The following is a 23,493-nucleotide window of genomic DNA, read 5'->3' as shown; positions in this document are numbered from 1 at the left end:
GGTAAAAGAATAATTTTTTCAAGCAACGTAAAGCAGAACAGGATGTAGGGGACTAGGGATAAACAGAAAGTGAGGAGGATTATATCAGTTGTCCTGTCATCTTCAGCTCATTCTTTTCCTGGCCACAGGCTCTGTGGTGGTTAGACCCATAAATGGAACATTCTGTCCTTAACAGGTGAGTGAAAGTGAGAGTGGGAGTGAGATAGAAGAGAACTTTAGGCATTTGAAGCCACTAGTCTTTTTCCAATACCAATTACCTTCCCTTTGTGGAAAAATTTCTGTAGTAAAACAGCTTTGATCACAAGTATATAAGGTGGAGAAAGGGGTAAGTGTTCTGAGCAGACTGTCAAAATCATGTGGCATGGTGCTTCATTGCCAGAGTTCATGGGAAGTCTCTGTGATCTCCACTGACTGGCTCCAAGAGTGGATTCTTCACATAGGGTTGGAGTCTCGCTCTCAATGTACACTGCTCATAAAAAGGCAGAGGTGCAGATGACATAATCATCCACCTTTTTGTACATAGTCCAACTGCCAATTAGGTCTGCAAAAAAAACGTAGTGGTCTTTGTAAAGGTTTGCCCAAGCACCTGCATACAAAGAACTTTGTGATTTATGGGATTTTCCCAGTATTGCATCAACTGCTGCTGGAAGCTCATCAACTCAGTGAAAAATGCACTTTGGCTGCCTCAAGACTTGTTGGCCATCCATTAGAAGAAGACATCCATCAACAAGTACTGCCAATTAACATATTCCAGGGTGCATAAGTACACGAGGGATGCACTGAAGCTTGGTGCAGTCATCACAGAGGTCTTGTTGGAAGTGCTACAGTCTAGGATCTTGTTACCACCGCACACTGAACAATCGTGACAGGATCCTATTATACAATTCATGAGTGAAATGTTTAAAACAGTAAATATAAAGGGTGTTAATATATTGTATGAGAATATATTAATTTGAAGACAGAATGAATAGTAAGAAATATATCCATTTGTACATTATTACAATAAAATACACACTTGATATATAAAAAAAATCTTTTCCAGTTTTGGAATCCAGCCCTTTAGAAATCACTCCTGGTATTGAGTTACCTGGTCTCTTCCTTCCACTGGTGTTTTATCATGATCCTTATGACTTCCTGAGCACCTGAGACTACAAGATCACTCTTCAAACGCCCCAAATCTTCTACAAGGATATCTATATTAACTCATGTGAAATTGGGCACCTACTCTAATGATAATGTCTCTGTACACAGTGCTTCACAAGATGACAACTTTCATTGGTAATTCATTCAACAGTCATCATTTTCCTTTAAGAGGTTCAGGCACATTGAGAATTAATGAAGATTAATTTCCACTTATGAGTGGGAGTTCTTGAAATACTTGCAGTCCATGTGTAATTACACTGAAGGCATTGGGATTGGGATTATTCAAGAACTCAAGTTTACAGTGTAGCACAACAGTGCAGCTAACGGAGTGGTTGCTTTGCCTCACAGTTCCAGCTACCCAGATGCAATCATGACCTCTGGTGATGTATGTACACAGTTTGCTCATTCTCCCTGAATGTTTCCTCTGGACCCTCCAATTTCTTCCCACTTCTCAAAGCTGTGAAGATTGGGAGGTTAATTGATCACTGTATATTGCCACTAGTGTGCTGGATTTTGAAAGGAGTTGACATGTTGTGGGAAAAATAAAAATTGGTGGTCAATGTGGACTCATACTGGAATCTGCTTCTGTGCTATTTGGCTCCATGACTCTACAACTTTCCAGACCTTCTGCAAGGTTAACATACTCAAGAAAAATGTCTATGAGGATCAAAGTTATTAAAGTAAATTGTTTCTATTGTACAAAACACTAGTGAGATAAAGCATTCTATAGCGATATTCATTCTGCTAATTGTAAAAACAGAGAAATATCTGAAATGAAAGCAAAATTTTACTTTGCCTTTAGCTTTATTTATACAGTTAGCATCTTGTTTTAGCAATGGTAAAGCCAAGAATTAATTAACCTACTCTGTACATAGCAACAGTAAAATGCTTCATTGTTTACTCAAGTACACTATGTCCTGGATATTGTATGCATAAGGTTACATTTCAGTTCATAAGGAATGGAGGATTGCATCTGAAGACTGACTTTTGCATTAGCTTCAATAAAAACAACTTGCTAATGGACGATCACACAGAATGCATTGAGAGTAGATTAAGTGTACTTCATTTAAATAAATAAAAAATTGACACAAGTAAGATTTATGAAAAATGTAGTATCACGATACCACAATGATCTAATTTTATAATTTCCACTCTTTTAAATGCCACAGAAAACCTTGGACTATCAGTCAACAAGCAAATTAACAAAATAGAGAGCATTTCTGATAATCCAGCAGCTCAGGACTTTAGTGATGCTGTACTGTCGAAAATTTCTGGACTAATGAATGTTATTCCATTAATTCTCCTATACTTTTTTAATGCTGTTTTTATCTTAGAGGTTTCATGGTATTGTAATAATTGTTACAGTGAACACAGAGTTTAAAGGAAGTGCTAGAACCAGGGTCCCACTAAATTTCAAAGGAGTGTAGTAATATTATTTGAGAGCCAGCTGCCAAGCCACTGGGATTTTGAAATAGTTAGATAATGTATATCCATCAGACATTTTGCTGCAACCTTTTGCCTACGATTGAAGTCATATTTAAATACTTAACAGTGATTTTCCCCAATACACAACTGAATATATAGACCTAAATTTCATGCTAAATTTATATTTGTGCACATTTGGTCCACATTGGCTAAAGAGCAGATGATGGTCAATATTACTACAATTTCTATCCATGTTTCTATCAGCAACCTAGGACAAGCAATTTCACCTCTTTACAAATAGTTAACTTTCATAGACCCTCCTCTATCAGTTCAGATCTTTTTATTAATTACTTACTTAGTACCTTTGCCATTTTCTCAACTGGCATGAATTAATTTGGCCCTGATCAGCTCCTCTTACTGCTTATATGTCAATAGAAGATTTTTGTTTATACTTTTCATTTTATTGCTAATCTTTTCCCATGACTCTCATTGCCATTATTTCTCTTTACAATTCTTATAAGAACTTTCTGTAATCAGACTGGCTACATCTGGCAAGCTGATGCACATTCATATTAACCTGACATACTGCCCTTCTGATTAAGTCTGTTTCTTTGGTTAGCTGGACAGATCTCTCTTTAATTGCCTAGCTTTCTAGTGGAAGAACATATATCCCAACTTAAACCAGCTACTTCTGGCAAAATCTGTCGAGTTTTTGATTCCAATTTATCTGGAGATATCAGTTCTTATCCTAATACAATTGATATTTCAATTGACTATTATTCCCATAAAGTGGTTCTCTACCACACTGACCCCTGGTAACAAATAGCTTCCACTTTTACAGAAATCCTTAAGTTGATTTTGTTCATAAGTCAAAATATGCACAAAAATTACCCAATATGGTAACCATATTAGAATGAATAGTAGCACAGGAGACTGGTAAGAAAGAACAATTACAAAAAAAAAGTAACTTATCCCGATGTTGGTTGGAATATATGAATTTATGTACGTTAGAATTTTGAGTTTAATATTATGGGAGCTCATTTGTATGTAAGGGTGTCCACATATCAGGCAGTCTTAACCCAGGACACCCATTGTATAGCTGTTCAAAACACTTCAATACTATGATCACTTTTCCTCATGTTTTCACACTCACAGATGGTCTATTTGACCCTCCTTAATCCATCAAACAAATTCAGCAAAGCTTTATTTCCCATTTGGCTTTAAATCTCTCTCTCACATTTGTTATATTTTTTCAGTAAGATTTTCCTGAACACACCTCAAAAATATCTCACCTATGACCTTATATTATTGACTATGTCAGCCTATATTAGTCTTTCTATTGTTTTTGCACATCTCTATACTTTTCCTGCAGATTTGTGCCAATATATTCTTCCCACAACTTGGCAGCGTATCAAATACTCCCATTAGTGCAAAGTCATTCCTGTTTCTTAACTGAGTAGGTTTTGCCCTTGATCACTCTAGGACACTTTCAATCTCTAACACTAATATTCTCCTTATCAATACTGCCAATACCCTTTCTTTCTACTTTATGTTTCCTGAAAACTTTTGTCTTCTGACAAATTCAGTGTCAATTGTGACCCTTTAAACTAGACCACAACATCATAATCCCACTCTTGGCTCTCCAACCTGGCTCACCCCCACACCACCAAGGAATTTCAAAAGGACATTGGTCCCAGCTCTCTTTATTAAATGCAAGCAACGGTTTCTCCCAAACTCAAATGAATTTCGTTCCTTACCAAATTCTTATCCTTTATATTGCGTGGAAACCATATTCCACGTTTTTCTCTAAATAACACGCCACCATCCTGATTTTGGTATTTATCACCATGTCCTCATCGTGCCAATGTCTGAATCCAGGAAATTCAGCCTAAAAACAGCGGGCAGGAATAGCTTCATCCTAAAACTACGATGATTTAAAAGTATGATTGTTCATCACCTTTGCAAGACAATCAGGAAAGAACAATAATCAGTATTAGCTTTGCCAGTGACTCCCACGACTGGTACTCGGATTTAATAAAGCGCAACTATTCGTTTCCGAAAATAAATTGGTCACATGTCCAAGAGTATAAATAAGAACAGCGTGGTGCAAATCCAACGCAGTAAGGATAAGTATAACGAAACTTTTATTTACCAATAACTCTGACAACTTCACGGACTTGTCTATAGCGGGATGGCAGAAATCGTTTTAAAGGTTCGAACCAATGGAAAACGTTCCGAAAGCGCGTGCACGTATTATAGAGCGAAGGTTGACTCGTCTCTGTAACATGCTCAACTTTAGGACGAGTCATTGGGAATAGTTGAATATGATGACACGATTTGAGGAATGTAAAGAACAGCAACAGCAGCACGGTGGACGCGTGCAGGCGCGGCTGCAACCCGACAACAGCTCGCGGCACCTCGACCACTCCGAGCAGGAGGCGGCTGCGTGCACGCGCACCAGGTTCGAGGAAAAGCAGCCAGCGGAGGGTCGGGACTGTTTGAAAACCGACGCAAATCTATTTGACTTTGGCGTGTCGGACTCTATGCTCCCTTGGCTGGAAAAGGGAAACGGAACTGCACAATGCAAACGAGTAAGTGACACGGAGCCAGCGAGTTTACCGGAGACTTGTTATCATGCTTCTGAAGTGAAAAACATGGAAAATCAACCCGATACCGGAGCTGACGACGCGGACACTACGCGCCAACTGAGACAGGTCGCTGCGGAACCTGACGGCGGCACGAGCCGGATTCGAGAGCTCGAGCAAGGTGACAGCGCAGGCGGGTCGGTTATGGAACGTGACCGCGCGACTGAGCTCGAACGGCGGGTTGTGCAACCCGGCGACACGAGCGGGCCGGTGGCGGGACGCTCAGGGGCTCCTGACGGTTCGGGAAGCTCCAGCGCCAAACTATTCAGTGAGCTTGACAACTGTGAGGGCGAGAGCGCGCCCCCGGCAAACTGGGATTGCACGGAACCACCACGCAAACGCCTGTGTTCCCAAGCACTCAACAAACACGCGGACATGTCGTTTGACACGTACAGCACGAACTCTCCACATGCCAGCACGGTTCGCAGTACTACACTGGTGCCAACCCAAATGCCTACAATGCATGGAGATTCTTCTTTGGACCCCATGAATAAACTTCTCAGTGACAGCTCAAATAATTTAGAAAATGACAAACTGGATAGAGATGCAGATATTGAGGATGAAGTACCAAAATGCTCTAAGGAAATCTCGAATAACCAAGTAAAATGTGATTCACAGGTGGTGTCTGATACCCTGAATAAACATCGTTGCCCTAAAACAGCAACCAATAAGAGAATCAGTTTATCCAGGCTGGTGTTAGAGCATATAGCACCTTGTATGAATCAGTACGGCTTATGTTTTGTAGATGACTTCCTGGGGCACAAAATTGGTGACAAAATATTACAAGAAGTCATTGCTCTTCATCAGAGTGGCAATTTTGAGGATGGAGCGCTGGCAGGTCAGAGTACCAATTCAGATAAAGAATTAACTGCTTCAACCAATAAAACAATTCGTGGCGACAAAATAATGTGGGTGCAGGGTACTGAGCCGGGCTGTGCATCTATAGGACAACTTCTACAGAGAATGGATAAACTTATATTGCATGCAGATGGGAAATTTGGGCACTACAAAATTAGAGGAAGACACAAGGTTAGTGGCTAAAATTATGTAATCCATCATGAAAGCATTGAATACATATTTTACAAAATTAACGTTTGATTTCAATAACAATGTCATGATAGTGAAAAAATTTGTTCTTTTGTATTAAGTGCTCTTTGAGAACTTTTAAAATACACTTATACCAGCAATCCAATATTATCTAATTAGTAAGAATTATTGGGTAAACTAGAAAATAGTACATGATAAAAGGAAACAAATTCATATACATGATTGAAAAGTTTTCTCAACATGTAGAAGGTTCACTGAGCATTGACAGATATTAATTTGCTTTTAGTTGTAAATTTATGATTTTCAGGTTAAAATTTGCTCCATATGAATTAAAAAGGGTGGCAATTTGTATTCTCTTTTTTATCTCTGGACTTTGATCTGCTAATCCAGGAAAAAAACATGGGCATGGATGGGACGGACCACAATATTAATAAAGAAGTAGAAATTCTAGCTCTGAAACTTATTATATTGTATGAATTCTACATTTTTGAACAGCAGCTTATCTCCAGAGTAACAAGAATCAACATTGGAGCTGTGATGCAAAAGGTGGGAGGGTTCCATCATTAACCAAGTAAGAATGATGACACAAAAGCAAAATACTGTGAATGCTGGCAATCTAAAATAAAAATGGGAAATTCTGGAAATTCACTGCATGTCAGGCAGTAACAGTGGAGAGAGAAAAACAATCAACATTTCAATGATCCTTTATGAGCTGAAAAGTGACAAAAGATTGTTGTGAAGACTGAAGGAGACATGGTGAAAAGTTTGAGCAGGAACTGAGAATTGGGGGATGTAAACTCCCAGCATCAAGGTGTGAGAAAGAGTAATAGATGGGATGCAGCATGAATCAGGAAGAGAACAGTGGAATCATAAGCTAAATGAGAGGGAAGATTACAACACTAGCTCACAAACAAGAGAAAATCTGCAGATACTGGATTTCTCTTGCCATTAGTTATTTAGCTTGCCAACTATATCAAGAGATTCATAGAGGTATAGTCAGTGTTTGATACTGAGTTGTGTTTCTGGTCAAAGAGGTTAGTTTTAAGGAGTGTTGTAAAGTTAGCGAATAAAATGAGGAAGAAAGGAATAAGGGAGATGGAATTCCAAAACCTAGACAGCCCAAGACAAGACTCTAATGATGGGATTACTTACTTACTGTCCATTATACTGTTTACAGCAACAATGAACGTCCTTCATCTCCGTCTGTCCTTGGCGGTGTTCAGGGCTTCCTTCATCGTGCCAGTAGCTTTCACTACTGTTAGTCATGCAAGTCCCGGGTGGAGACTCAGGAGTACCATCGCACACAGACATTGAAGGATTTTGCATTGCTGTTCCTGTTACAGTTTTGTTTGACCAGTCAGGGTTGTTAGCCTGGAGCTGAACCCCTAAACCTGAAGGACTGGTGGACCACTCTTCATCTGGCCTCTACCTTTGGATTGGGTGACTCTATCAAGAGCCAAAGCATAAAGTGCTGACTCCAGCCAACATAACTCTGTGGGTCATTGAGCCTCCAAACCATGGCAAGGTTATGGTCCTCTTGGAGGTCTAATGCTGGGATGAAGCAAAGGTAAATGAGAGGTTAAGTTATGGAGGAACCATAAATTTCAGAGCACTGTCTGATTTAAGAGCTTACACAATTTTATTTTATTTAGAGATACAGTACAGAATAGGCCCTTCAGGCCCTTTGAGCCATGCTGCCAGCAATTCACTGATTTAATCCTAGCTAACCATGGGACAATTTACATTGACCAATTAACCCATTAACTGGTACATCTTTGGGCTGTGGGAGGAAACCTGGGCATCCTGGGAAAGACATGCATTCATGAAGAGGATGTACAAACCCCTTATCGACAATGTTGAAATGAACTCTGAACTCCAACACCCAAATTGTAACAGTGTTGCACTAACCACTATGCTACTGTAGTGTGGCACAGAAAGGATTATTCGGCTTGCCTGATCTGTGTTGGCTTCCAGCAGAAAAAAGCCCATCAATCATAAGCCCCCTTTTAATTTCCCTGTCGATCTGCAATTTATTCTCTTTTATGTGCCCATGAACTGTTCTTTGATTTATTTGCCTCTTGGAAACACTAAGGGGGACTTTACAGTAGCTAATTAGCTCAACAATCCAAACCTCACTTGGCTGTGAAAGAAAAAAGATTATGTGGTTTAAATGCACATGTGCACAGGGGGAACAATACATGGACAATGCTCGAGGTTGGGATCAAACACGGATAATGCTTGACGTCATTCAAGCTGTTAGGCAGCAGTGTCAACAACTGGGCCATAGTACTGTCCAAATGCAAGGTTGAGAAGCGATAAGGCTACAAGGCAGAAGCGAGATTTTATCAAAAAGATTGAAGATTTAAATCTGAACTTTTGTCACTACTGATAAGATGCTGCTTAGTTGCAGCAGCCTCTCCAAGTCCAACAAATGGTGCAAATGTTTGTCTTAAACGTTTTTCTTGTGATTGCAAAACCCTGTTGGATATAGTTAATGCAAAATGCAGTAAGCCTGGTTCAATAGCTTATTGGCAAGACCAACGGCAGAGGAGCTGTGTTGTGTGAACCAGGCACTCATGTTGCAGCGTCATCTCTTGTAGCCACCCAGAGGAGGAGGTGCTGGAGACGAAGTGGGAGAGCACAGAGACGTGGTGGGTGTTCTAAAATCTATGCTGAGTTGGGGGCTGGCCCTTACAGGCTGACTCTCCTGTCAGTATTGCTCTCCAGTGTTCGCTCCCTGGAAGAAATACTGAATTGCCTTAATCTGCAGCTGACCCCAACTGGAACTTGCTGTGTGTTTGTTCTTGCAGAAACATGGCTCCAAGATAACATCCCATGCACCACCAGTCTTCAGGCCATGCCACTCAGGGAATTGAGCTTTTGTGACTGTATGTGCTGTTGTAATTATTGTTATGTGCTGCATGCTGTGTGACTGTGTGCTACGTTTTGGATGTTGGCCCTGGAAGAACATTCTTTTGTTTAGCTGTATACAAAATGTATTGTTGAATGACAATTAAGCTTGAACTAACATCCTAAATGAGAACCAATGTTAAGTCAGCAAGCAAGGAAAAGGGTAAGCAGGACTAACAATGGAACTTTGCATGAGCTGAAATTTTATGTAATCCTTAAGATAATAACATATAACATAAAACAGGGCAGCACATGAACATGACACAATGTCTGTGCCAAACACAATGCCGAATAAAGGGAGTTAGGAATTAACAGAGGCAGAGGCAGAGATGGAGATGATGAATTTAGAGAGGTGGAGATAGACATCTTAGCTGATAGAAAGAAAAGAATGTAGATCTCAGTTTAGTGTCATATATTGTGTTGTTAACAATGATCTAAATACAGCATTTTGAAAGACATAGTGTAAGAGATAGTGGTTAGTCTGTTATCATCTTTATATGATTTCCAATAGATTGGAGGGTAGAAAATTTGCACTATTTAATAAGGAAGAGATAAAACATGGAACTGATGCCAGTGCTACAATCTCTAATGAACGATACAATAGAAGCCTTGTAGAGAATACTAACAATGAACAAAGTCAGTATGAATTCACGAAAATAATGTATTTGACCAATATGCTGGAGGTGGTTGACAGTATGTCTTAAGGGTGAACCAGTGAATATGGTGCATTTAGACATTTATATAATCGTAGAGTCACACAGCATGGAACAGGCCTTTAACCCAACTTGTCCATGCCAACCAAGGAGCCCAATCCAAGCTGGTCCCATCTGCCAGTGTCTGGCCCCCAACATTCTAAACTTTTCCAATATGGATTTTCAATCCATGTGCCTGTTCAACTGTCTTTTAAAAGATAGTTATTGTACCTGCCTCAACCACTTCCTCTGGCAATTGATTCCATATAGATACCACCCTTTGTGTAAAAATGTTGCTCTTCCAAGTTTCTCTTAATTAGTTTTCTGCTCACTTTAAAACTAGTTTTTGATACCCCAACTCCAGAAAAACAATTCAACCTATCTATGCCATTCATGATTTTATACACATCTATAAGATTACCTCTTGATCTCCAATACTCTAAGGAGTAAAGTCCTAGCCTGTTAACACTCTCCCAATAACTCAACTCCTGGCAGTATCCATGTTAATTCCTTTATGCACTCCTTCCTGTTTATACCAGGGTGACCACACTTGAACACAATATTCCAAGCGTGGCTTCACTAGTGTACTGTACTTTTGCACTGTGACCTTCCAGCTTTTATGCACATTGCTCTGACTTATGAAGCCAGCTTGTCATCACCCTGTCTACCTGGACTTTAAATGAAACATGAAATTGTGCTCCTGACCAAGGTTCCTCTGTTTTACAACTCCCCTATGGTCCTGCCCATTACTGTAAAAGTGCTATCTGTATTTGACTTTCCAAAATACAATATCTTGCCATTATCCAAACTGAACTCCAATTGATATTCCTCACCTCAATTACTTAACTGATTCAGATTCCTCTGTAATTTCTGATTATCTTCTTCATTGTCCGCTATACCACCTATTTAAGTGTCCCCTAAAAACATACTAATTGTGCCTTGTACATTCTTATTCAACAGATGACAAACATCAATAGGCCCAGCAACGACCCCTGAGGCATACCACTAGTCAAGGGCCCTCAGTCTGAGAAAAAAATCTTCTACCATCAAGCAACTTGTGTATCCAATTAGTCAGTTCTCCCTGGATTCCATGCGATCTAACTTTCATGGGCAGCCTACCATATGGAACCTTATGAAAGGCCTTACTGAAGAGTATAAAAACCGTGTCTGCCACCTTGCCTTCATCAGCCTTCTTGGTCACCTCATCAAGATCTCAAGTTCATAAGACATGATCTCTCATGCACAAAACCATGCCTACTACTCCTGCCTTTCTAAATGTATATTTATTTTAACACTCAAATTCCTCACCACAGCTTACCTAACATAGGTATTAGACTTACTGGCTTAATCCCCAGGGTTTTCTTTGCCAGCTATGTTAAATAAAAGCACAGCATTCACTACCCTACAGTTCACCTGAAGACAACAATGATACAAATAAATCAGCCAGTGGCTCCCGTAATTTCTTCTCTAGCATCCCACTGTGTTTATAGATAACCAGGTCATGTCCTGGGAATTTGTCTGCTTTTGTACCTTCCCTACTGTAATGCAAGACCATCCCATTTAATTTTACTAGTTCTGAAGCCTTCATGTCTTTCTCCACAGTGAAAACAGAAGAGAAATATTCATTAAGAAGCTTGCCCTTCGGCAGCTACACATAAAGGTGTCCTCTCTAGTCTTTAAGGGTTCCTGCTCACTCTCCAGTTACTCTTTTTTTCTTAAAAATTCTCACTAGATTTTCCTTCATCTTCTCTACTAAGTTACTGCACACTCCCTTTTTGTCTATTGTGACTTCCGTATCGAGCACATTTCTGCATCTCCTACACTGTTCCAGGGATTCACTTGATCCCAACTGCCTGCAGCTGACCCATACCTCCTCCTTTATCTTGCCTAGGCCTGAACATCCCACACGAGCCAGGGTTCCCTACTCATACCAGCCTTGCCTTGATTTGAATTGTTTTGATAAAACATTGCAGGTTTGACAAGGTTAAAGTGTATGGAATTGGGAGTAATTACACTAATATTGATATAATCAGATAAAAAGGAAAAATCATCCACTTTGTGTCTATCGTGGTCCTGTAGAAGTATTAGCTATTATTGATACATATCAATGATTTGGTTGAGAAAAGTTAATGTCATAATTTCATTTTGCAGTAGACATTGTTTGCATGGAAAAAGAAGTAAAGAGGATTGGAGATGGGAGGTTGGCAACATAGATAAACTGGGGGAATGGATGAGAACACAGCAGATGTGTGAAAAATGTGAAGTCATGTATTTAGATATACAAGAAGAAAACCAGAGCACTGAAAGCCAACATACAAATGAAACAAGCAATTTGTAAGTAAAAATAATGTTTGCCTTTCATATGAGATTTGAATAATGGAGAAAACGTATATGGGCATTGCATATGGAGTTTTGGTATCCTTGCCCAAATTGACATATAGAGGGAGTGCAGGAATGACTAGAGTATTCTTGAGTGGCATGCTTGAGTAGACCAGGGCTGTTTTCTCTAGTTTAGAAGACTGAGTGGAGAGCTCATTGAAACTTAAGAAGTCCTCAAAGGGCCAAACAAAATGAATGTAAGCAGGATGTTATCCTAGAAACAGAGGTTGTCGTTTAAGAATAATGTGCAAGCAAATTGGGACCACAATGAAGAAAACATACCTAACTCAGGATAGTTAATCTTAGGAGGTCTCAGAGTGTTGTAGAAGTTCATTTTCAAAACAGAATTGATAAACTTCTGGATATTAAGGGAATCATGCAATATGCAGGAAAATTGTGCTGAGGTACCAGATCAACTCCCACTCCTTATATTCATATACTGTATATCTGTCACACCATATGGTGCGAATGTAACCTGAATCCATAAGATGTATGGAGGAGTCTCATTCTGTTCCACAATGATTTTAGGTGCTTTGTACCATATTTATACCAGTTAAGAACTAGAACAGTAACTATTATTCCAGACAATTTCAAAGTGCATTATCAACTCAAGAATGATGCTCAGAGGAAAACTAATCAAGACCGTGGTCATTTTGGATTATTTGAATGAAGGTAGATAAGGGAGGCATAAACATTGATGAGTTAATGTTGCTGTTAAACTTACAGCTTAAATGAAGTTAAGTAATGATCTTATGTTCTTCTATTACACACATCACATAAACAAAAAATACAATTTTTGAAAAGGTTACTAATGAATATTTCTCCTGTTTTTACCATTGAAAAAGACATGAAGCCTTCCAGAACTAGAAAATGATTTTGAGAAATATTAGTGCTTAAGAACATACATTATTAATGAAGCAAAATAACCTTTAACTAATAATTAACATACAGAAATATATTTGGTCAGCGAGTCCATTGTTTTCCAGATATGCCAGATCAGAGTCTTGTTCCCTAATTGGTTAAAAGTATGGTACTTTTAGTAAGTCATTCCGTTACAACAGAAATTGGAATAGACCATTTAGCCATAAGCTTGCTTTGTATTTGGGTAATTCTGAAAAGGCTTAATTAAATTAATAATTAGATTTCAAACGATCACATTAAAACTATAATATGTTAAACAAATGTATAAAACTATAAACTATAATAAATATACTCAGCTAGTTAAACGCTCTGAATAGAAAGCAACTGATGTAACATTTCAAATTATGACAGCTTATGAGAACTTGAAAAAGTTATTCAAATGGGAAGGAAAAAAAGTTTGATGATGTGGAATGCAAAAGTTAAACGATGAAATACATATTGCTGTAAAGTGAAATAAAACTTAAATGTTGCTTCCTTCACCTTTCCGTGCCAGTCAGAATCACCAAGAAAAATGACATTAATATGGCGTGGTCGTTGAATAATTCGCTTATTATGATTGAAGAAATGACTAATATGGGGAATTTTGCGCCACGGGGAGACTGTATGGATGGGGTATTGTTTTTTATCCACCTATCTGATTGCTGTGCAAATCTACGCGATATTGCCTACATGCTGCGCTCGGATTCCTCAATGGCGACGAGGGCTGGGCCTACCCACAAATGTTCCCGGCACCTCCCACTCGCACACTCAGCACGTCGCATCTAGTGAGTAATGGCACGTCCCCCGTTCTCTAGTTTGAAGCAGCCCAGTGCGCAGCTGCCTTAATTCCGGCGTTGTGGGTGGGTGGGTAGATTGGTACCGAAATGTGTGTTGTGAGAAGGTTTTTGCGACCGATCTGGCTGTGAGTAGGAAGCGGTTTCTGTATTAACAAACATCAGGTAGAATCTCCGGTCAAAAGTTTCTTCAGATTGGTGACACTTCCGACAAACAGCAAAAAGTACAGTATAGCAGGATGTTTTCAGACCTTGAGAAGCTAGCGAGAGAGTGCATCGTGCCTCGTTTAAATGAACATGGTTATTATTTCATTGACAACTTTTTGGGAAGTATGATCGGCGATTGTATTTTTGAAGAAGTACGAAATCTGCATTTTGTTGGAGAGTTACGGGATGGACAATTGGCTGGTCGGAGAACTAGTTACTCCGAAAGACACCTGCGGGGTGACCAAATTGCATGGATCAGGGGCTCCAGAGACAATTGCAATGCAATAGGCTTCCTTCTTTCATCACTTGATAAACTTATAATGCTTTGTGGAGGGAAGTTGGGACATTATAACATAAAAGACAGATCTCAGGTAAGTTATCGCCATCATTTGGTATTAGGCGCGTTACACTTGATACGAATTTGCTTTACTTAGTTTGACTAAATTAGTAAGTATAGGTTATATTATTGAATTAGGTCAAATGTATCGGGTACTATCAACAGATTTTTCAGTTCCAGCTTCAGAAGTTGAAATTTTGTGCCATCTCAGACTTTTTTATTTTCTGTAGATTTCTAAAGACTATCAATTCAGTTTCTCTAATAATTGGCAGTGTTCTTTATTAGTTTATTTTGATAATTTAACAGTTTACTTTGAAGTTTCTTGATTTTGAATTTTAGTTGAGAAGAATGTACCATATTACAGCATCATTTACTAAGTTAATGCTATTTTGCAAACAACTTAGTTGACGTGTATTGCTTCTAAAGCACAGAATGTCTTTAGCATAATATTTCCAGATCCTGGTAATTGCTAGCTATTTCATAGCTGCTGATTGGTTCAAAGTTTGCTGTATTATGGTTTACTGGTTTAAATGATCTTCGGGGGGGGGGGGGGGGGGGAGATATTCTGCTATTCTGCTTTATGAATGATTCCAAGTATTAGTAGCTGAAGTTTAGGGCCTTCATCTGCCCAAGGACCAAATTTAATAATCATTGCCACGAGTTACACCACTCAATTGCACTTGCCTCTTTTAAGGCATTAAAAAAAATCTACCTACCTGACCAAGCCATCCTTATGTGACATGCTGTCATACTTTGTTCATACTTTAATGTTTATACGACATTAATTGTGCCATTTAAACAATGCTTGCAGATCATTGTTATTGAATAGGTTAAGATTGTAGAAGGCAGTTGAGCCAATCTTATGATCTTTAAAGAACTGGACTTAAAATGCAACATTTGTTTGGATTGTCTTTGAAAATCACCTTTGATATCTAGTGAATTTGGATTAAACTGTATGTGGTACCTTGAGAGTAGAGTTGGGTGTGGTAGGTAGTTCTTCCATGAATGGCACAAAAACATCCTTTGATGTTGGAGGTGTTGATATAATTTTGGGTGGTTTTAGTATTGCTGAGTTCAAGGTGCAAAATCACACAGATACCAGCTTTAGTTTATCCAGGACTAATATCTGCAGTTCATTTTCAAGAAGGAAGTATGTTATGTTACCTGAACAGGATGTTCATTTGTTAGATATCTATGTACTGATAATGTTCATAGGACCCCTTTTGAATTGTGTAAACCCAGTTTTAAATTGCACTGGTCTTGCTCCTTCCATGATGGCACTTTCAAGGCTGTAAGATGGCCACTTGAGGTCCTATTCATTGTTATAGAATACTACAGTACAGACAAGGGTCCTTCAGCCCATCTAGTCACTGCCAAACTATGAATTTGCTTCATCCCATCGATATCCCATCAACCTGCACTGAGACCATAGCCTTCATATTCCTCCCATTCATATACCTATCTTAAATCTCTTAAATATTGAAATTGAATAAACAGCTGTCATTTCTGCTGGCAGCTCGTACCACACTCTCACCACCCTCTTGAGTGAAGAAATTCCTCCTCATGTTCCTCTTAAACATTTCACCGTTCATCCTTAACCCATGACCTCTGGTTTTAGTGTCACCCAACCTCAGTGAAAAAAGTTGCTTGCATTTACCCTATCTATATCTCATAATGTTGTATAACTCTATCATTTTCCTACGCTCTAGGGAATAAAGTCCTAACCAATTGGACCTTTCCATATAACTTGAGTCTTCAGGTCCTGAGAACATCCTTATAAATTTTCTCTGTACTCTTACAATCCTGTTGACATTTTTTATGCAGGTAGATGACCAAAATTGCATACAATAGTCTAAATTGTGGGACCAGAGGGCATCCCAGAGCATGTATTCAGAATGTGCACAGCACAACTGGCAGGTGTGCTTTCTGATATTTTTAGTCTCTCCCTCTCCCAGTGAGTGTGCCCTCTTGCTTCAAATTATCCACCATTGTCCCTGTACCAAAAAAGACCAAGGTAACATGCCTGAATGACTTGCGTCCTGTCACACTCGCCTCAATAATAAGCAAATGCTTTGAGAGTCTGGTCAAGGACTACATCTGCAGCATGCTATCACCCAAACTGGACCCCCTACAGTTTGCCTACTGACACAACAGATCGATAGAAGACGCAATAGCCACTGCTCTACATGTTGTCCGTACACATCTGGAGAAGCAGAATGCTTATGTGAGAATGTTGTTCTTGGACTACTGTTCAGCATTCAACACCATAATTCTGTCCAGGCTCGACAGGAAGCTCAAAGACCTTGGCCTTGACCCTGCCTTGTGCAGCTGGATCCTGAACTTCTTGTCAGATTGCCAGCAGGTGGTAAGAGTGGGCTCCCTCACCTCCACACTCTGACTCTCAACACAGGAGCACCTGAAGGCTGTGTACTAAGTCCCCTCCTTTACTCCCTGTTTACCCATGATTGTGTTACTATCCATGGCTCTAATCTGCTAACTAAATTTGCTGACGACACTACATTGACTGGCCTAATCTTAAGCAATAGGCCAATAGGTGGCCTACAGGGGAGCAGTCATCTCTGACACAGTGGTGTTAAGAAAACAACCTCTCCCTCAATGTCGCAAAAACAAAGGAGCTGGTTGTGGATTACAGGAGGAAGGGAGATGGGCTTACCCCTAGTGACATCAATGGACTTAGGGTTGAGAGGGTAAACAGCTTTAAGTTCCTCGGTATCCACATGACTGAGGACCTCACTTGGTCTGTACACACCAGCTGTGTAGTGAAAAAGGCACAAGAACTGAGGGTATGATTGTGTTGAATGCCGAGCTGTAATCAATAAACAGCAGCTTGACATAGGTATTGTTATTGTCTAGGTGATCCAAGGCCAAGTGGAAAGCCAGTAAAATTGCATCTGCTGATCTATTGTGGTGATAGGTAAATTACAGCAGGTCCAGGTCCTTACTTAGGCAGGAATTGATTCTTGCCATGACCAACTTCTCTAAACATCATACTAGTTAATGAGTGCCACTGGGTGATTGTCATTGAGGGAGCTTACCCTGCTCATCCTGGGCACTGGTACGATTGTCGTTGTTTTGAAGCAGCTGGGAACCTCCGATTTCAGCAGTGAGATATTGAAGATGTCCTTGAACTCTCCTCCCAGTTGGTTGACACAGGTTTTCAGAGCCCTACCAGGTACACAGGGTCTGATATCTTGCGAGGATTCACCCTCTTGTAAGATGTTTTGATGTCGGATTTCAAGATAGAGATCACAGGGTTACCAGATGCTGCTGGGATTTGCACAGCTGTAGTTATAGTATCCCTTTCAAAGCTTTCATAACAGGTGTTGAAGTCATCTGGGAGTGAAGTATCACTGATATTCATGATGCTGGGTTTCACTTTGTAGAAAGTAATGCCTTTGTACAAAGCCAGAGCTGACATGCATTCTGTCTCTAACCTCAATTGGAATTTCTTTTTTACTCTTAAATTAGCCTTCCATAGGTCTTACCTGTACTTTCTATATAGTTCTGGATCACTGGTTTTAAATGCCACAGATCTACCCCTCAGCAGACTACAATTCTCCTAGTTCATCCAGAGCTTTGTCTTGCATATATTTGGTATATTCTCCAAGTCACACACTCATCCACACAGGTAGGTCTTGATGAAGTTGGTGACAACTCTGCCGTATTCATTCAGATTCGAAGATGAATACCTGAATGTTGTCCAGTTCACTGACTGAGAGCAACCCTGTAAGTGATTCTCCCCCTTCCTTGATGATACCTTCTCAATGCTCATCCCTGCTGCAGTTTTTAGTCTCTGCCTATACGTTGGGATCAGAAGTACAGCCTGGCTATTGTACTTTCTAAAGTGTGGGTATTGGATGGTATGGTAAGGGTTCTTAATGTTGCTATAACAGTGGTTAAGTATGGTTCCACTGGCGATGTGTTAGTGGTAGTTGACAGACTTCTTTAAGCTGGCTTGGTTGAAATTCCATGCAATGATAGGGAAAGCATCAGGATGCTTTTTTGTGCCTGCTGATTACAGTACTCAGCTCCTACAGTGCCTGATTGGTGTTGGTCTGAGATGGAATATACTCTACCAGGATGATGTTGGAAAATTCCCTTGGCAGATAAAATGGACAATGTTTGACCACTAGATATTCCATATCTCGTGAGCAGGACTGAGGCAGAACCATTGTGTCTGTGCACCTTGGGAATGTTTGATAATTCCCATTGGAACTGCATGCAGAATCGCCACTTATTGGTCTTGCATGAATGAAGTCAACGGAGAAAAGTACTGGTAGATGTGAAGCAGCTTCTGTAACAAGATACAGCAGGCAACATAATGAGACGCGTTTGGTTGAAAGGTCTCACTGGGCTTGATATTTTATGTGCTAAACATCAAAAGGACAATTCCGTATTTACGCTGCTTTCTTTGAAACTACGCACAAACTTCATACTTCCTGATTTTCACCCATGCTACAGACATCTAAATTAATTTTAATCAGCTTCATCTGGCCTGTGATTCATGGTTTTTGGGAACCTATTGTTCCCAAAATTAAATCTATAATTTACATTCAGATTTGAAGATTGGTGGCTGAGAAGTCATTTGCTAAATGTAGTAAACCCAAAATATGTTCTAACTGGTGTTATTTTAAGATCTTAATGAATAAATAATAAAAATATATTGTGAAGGTGAGAGCAAGAATCCAAGTGGGATAAGATTATCATGCGCAGCCATTTGCCATCACTAGCAAAGGCATTTCCCACTAATTTATTTAAACTGGTGCATAAATTTGCTTCAGGACCAGATCTTGATTATGAAGTGAATCAGAGTTATCATACTTTCTCCAAGATAGATGAGCCAAGGAATTCAATAAGGTCATGGTAGAATTTGTTGGTGGCTATCTTGGTGGAAATTTGTTATTTTATTCAAAATTCAATCATGGATTCTTCACAAAACAGATGACTTATTCAAAATGACAGTCAAATCTACTTATCATTTATCTGTGTAGTTCTTTCATATAGATCGTTACTTTCATTTTTTGATTTATTTTTAATAAGTGGATTATTTTCCGCCTTGAGTGTATTGCTTTAAATTCCAATTTTTTAATATATGATAGTATTCTCCAACGAACATATGAAATTGCAAAATAATATTGAGGAGGATTTTAATTCAATTCTACCATCTAAGCTAAGCATTGAAGTCCTACAAGGAAACTGTATTTTTCAATTTTTTGATGGTGAGACATTTGACGTGGATAACTGCAGGCATACATTTAAGGTGAGAGAGGTAAGTAACTGTAGTAACATTATAGGCTGGGCCTGTATTGGGATTTTCCATGATACAAAGGGAGATCATCTGCACAAACGTCCAGAACTGAGTTAGAACAATACAGAGCAATAAACACACTGGTGGAGGAACTCAGCAGATCAGGCAGCATCTATGGAAATGAACATAGTCAACATTTCTGGCCAAGACCTTCATGAGGACTGCAAAGAAAGGGGGAAGATGCCAGAATAAGAAGGTGGGGTGAGGGGAAAGAGGAAAAACTAGGTGATAAATGAAGCCAGGTGGTTGGGGGTGGGGAAAGAATTAAGAAGCTGGGAGGTGATAAGTAGAAAAGATAAAGGTCTGGAAAAGGAGGAATCTGATAGGAGAGGGGAGCAGATCATGGGAGAAAGGGAAGGAGAAGGGGCTGCTGGGTGAGATGGTATGCTGTTGAGAAGAGGCCAGAGTAGGGAAATAAAGAAGAGCAAAGGGGCAGGAGAAAATTATCAGAATTTGGAGACCTTGGTGTTCATGCCATCGAGTTGGATACTACCTAGAGAGAATATGAGGTGTAGTTCTTCCAACCTGAGAGTGGCCTCATTGTGGCAGAAGAGGAGACTATGAACTGACATGTCAGAATGGGAATAGGGATTAGGAATTTAAATGGTTGGCCACAGAGAAATTCTGCTTTTTGCAGATGGAGCTGAGATACTCGACAAAGCTGTCTCCCAATCTCCCTCTGTTGTGTGGGGGGAAAATAAATAAATTTGCCACATATCTCCTTTGTACTTGCCTCTCTCACCTTAAATGCATATATTAAGATATTTTGATCCAGGGGGATAAGTGACTGCTGGCTAGCCTATCTATGCCTCTCATAACTTTATAAAGTTCTATTGGGTTACTCAGCTACTGCTGCTCAAGAGAAAACAAGCCTAGTTTGTCCAAACTTTCCTTGCAGCACATGCCCTCTATGTAAACGGCTTTGTAGTAAATAACTTCCGTACCCTCTCCATAATCTCCACATCTTCTATAGAAGCACAATTGAAACCATCCTGACCAACAGCGCCATAGTATGGTATGCTAGCTGCACAGCTGCTGAGTGACAAAACCTACATCGCGTGGTGAAGGCGTCCCAGCGAATTGTCAGGATTGGACACCATCTATTCCAGCAGACTCAGGAGGAAAGCAATCAGCATAACCAGAGACACCACACACCCCGGACTCTCCCTGCTTGACCCGCTGCCATCCAGCAAAAGATTCAGGACACTAAAAGCCAGAACAAATAGACTGAGGAACAGCTTCTACCCCAGAGCTGCGGCCTCCATCACACCACTCCCACAGAAAAATGACTGAAACTGTGAGCACACACAAGGACTCAAATACTTGCATTAATGGCACTTTGTGCATTACTGTGATATTCTGGTGCTGCTGCAAATTAATTTCTGCTACATCTATTTAATACTGTTTTTCTGTTACTGAAACAACACACACAAAATGCTGGTAGAACACTGCTGGCCAGGCAGCATCTATAAGGAGAAGCACTGTCGACGTTTCGGGCCGAGACCCTTCGTCAGGACTAATCTTACCTTTCGGCGAAGGTAAGGATCTCGAAGGATTTTCCATGATACAGAGGGAGATCATCTGCACAAACGAAGATGACGAAGGATCTCTCTGGTCCCATATTCCCCCACTATAGGAAACACACCCTCCACATCCACTCAATCTAGGCCTTTAAATATTCAATAGGTTTCTGTAAGATCCCCGTTCATTCTTCTAAACCTCTGTGAGTACAGGCCTAGAACAATCAAATGCTCCTCATAAGTTAACCCTTTCATTCTTGAGATCATTCCCACGAACCTTCTCTGGACCAGATGTTAGCCTTGCTGGTCTATATATCTCAGTTTTTTGTTTGCATCCCTCTTTAAATAAAGGCATAACATTTGCTACAGATGATATTGCAAATATCTCAGCTACGGCTCCAAGAAATTCTTCTTGAAGTGATATAATGTACTTGTTTGGTAGTGATCACTTCTCTCACGTGGAGGTCTGTGATTTAGCATATTCCATATGAAACGTCACTTTTTGAGGATATCCTTGGCATTCCACGAATGACTCCCCTCCTCTGCTTGGGAAATTAAACAATCTTTAGCTGGTACATCTTTCTAGCAAGTTCTGTTGTTCTCTTGCATCACTTTCTCCTATAGGTATTCACACTCAGTGGAGCTTTGGGTCTCATCGTACTCTACATATAACTACAAAATAAGAGGCCAGTCATTTAAAATTGAGATACAGGGTAACTTCTCAGAGGGCAGTGAATGTCTGGAATTCTCTGCCCTGGATGAAACCTGGATCATTAGAAGTATTTAAAGTGGAGTTGGATAAACACTTAATAGATCACAGAATAGGAGAGTATGGAGAGGTGATGCAGAAGACAAGTTGACGTTAACATGGAACAGTCATTATAGTATTAAATGATAGGAATATAATAGGAACAGAAGTAGGCCTGATGTCCTACTTCTGTTCCTATTCTGTTCATTAGGCACCCATCTATATTGAACCCCTCTTCCTGGACTTGGTTCCTAGCCTTCTATGCCTAATTGAATCGGTGCTTAACTTGCACTTCTTAAATGTTATTAGTGTCTTTGCTTTTATTACTTTCTCTGCTAGCACATTCTAGCTTCTCACCATTCACTGGGTGAAAAAAGTCACTCTCCAATATTCCCCTCGAAATCTTTTATCCTATTCTCTGAATCTGCATCCTCTAGTTTGATTCACCTCTAACAAGGGAATACTTTTTTTGCAGTCAAACCTTCCTAAACCCCTCATAATTTTGTATTTATAGAATATAGACCAGCACAGCACAGGAATAAGCCATCCGGTTCACAGTGTGGTGTCAAACCAGTTAAAAAGCAAATCAAAAGCTCCCAAACATTAATCCCTCCTACCTACATCACGTCCATGTCCCATCACCTTCCTTATATCCATGTGTCTATCCAAACATCTCCTGAAAGCCTCTTATGTATTTGTCTCTACCACCGTACCAGGCAGCGCATTCCAGGCATCTACAACTTTGAATAAAAAAAATTACCCTTCACATCCCCCCATGAACCTACCCCTCTCACCATCAGTGCGTACCCCCTGGTAATAGACATTTCAACCCTGCGAACCCTGTCCGCTTCATCTATGTCTCTCATAATCTTGTAAACCTGTATCAGATCTCCCCTCAGCCTCTGGTGCTCCAGAGAAAACAACCTAAGTTTATCCAGTCTGTTGTGATAGTATGTGCCTTCTCAACCAGGCAGCATTCTGCTAAATCTGTTCTGCACCCTCTCCAAAGCTTCAATATCCTTACTATTGGGGTGGGAGGAATCAGAATTGTACACAATACATCTGGAGGCAGCCTAACCAGAATTTTATAAAGTTGCAATATAACCTCTTGAACTTTGAACTCAATGCCTCCATAAGCCACCTTAGCTGCTTAATCGTCCCATGTAACCACTTTCAATGAACTATGAACTTGGCTCCCAAGATCTCTCTGCTCAGCAAAACTGTTAAGGATCTTTGCCCTTAATAGTGTACTGTTGCCTTCCATTTGCCCTACTGTGATACATCTCACATTTATCTGGGTTAAGCTCCATCTACCATTTTTGTCTTGTCTTTTATGAGGCCGAGTTGCTACCTTGAGACTCAACTCAGCATGGACAAAAATCTTGCAAACAGCTGGCCGGATTTGATCCCAGGACCA

General features: G+C 40.0%; 1 protein-coding gene across 2 annotated transcripts in view; it reads left to right on the top strand.

Annotated features, from left to right (window-relative positions):
- The first annotated feature begins 4,618 nt into the window (after nucleotides 1–4,618).
- Nucleotides 4,619–23,493, top strand: part of egln3 (egl-9 family hypoxia-inducible factor 3) — a 42,886-nt gene continuing 24,011 nt past the window's right edge. Inside the window, exon 1 of one of the 2 annotated variants that reach the window (XM_059956369.1) lies at nucleotides 4,619–6,242. In XM_059956369.1, coding sequence (XP_059812352.1) covers nucleotides 4,893–6,242 — 1,350 coding nt within the window. In that variant the 5' untranslated portion in view covers nucleotides 4,619–4,892. Of the gene's footprint in view, nucleotides 6,243–13,976; nucleotides 14,514–23,493 lie in introns of those variants that run through there. The other variant, XM_059956377.1, reaches the window with a different exon arrangement.

This window comes from Hypanus sabinus, chromosome 2, assembly GCF_030144855.1.
Source record: "Hypanus sabinus isolate sHypSab1 chromosome 2, sHypSab1.hap1, whole genome shotgun sequence".
In the NCBI taxonomy this organism is placed as follows: domain Eukaryota; kingdom Metazoa; phylum Chordata; class Chondrichthyes; order Myliobatiformes; family Dasyatidae; genus Hypanus; species Hypanus sabinus.
The sequence above is the reverse complement of the archived record's forward strand: the minus strand, read 5'-3'. Positions and strand labels throughout refer to the sequence as shown.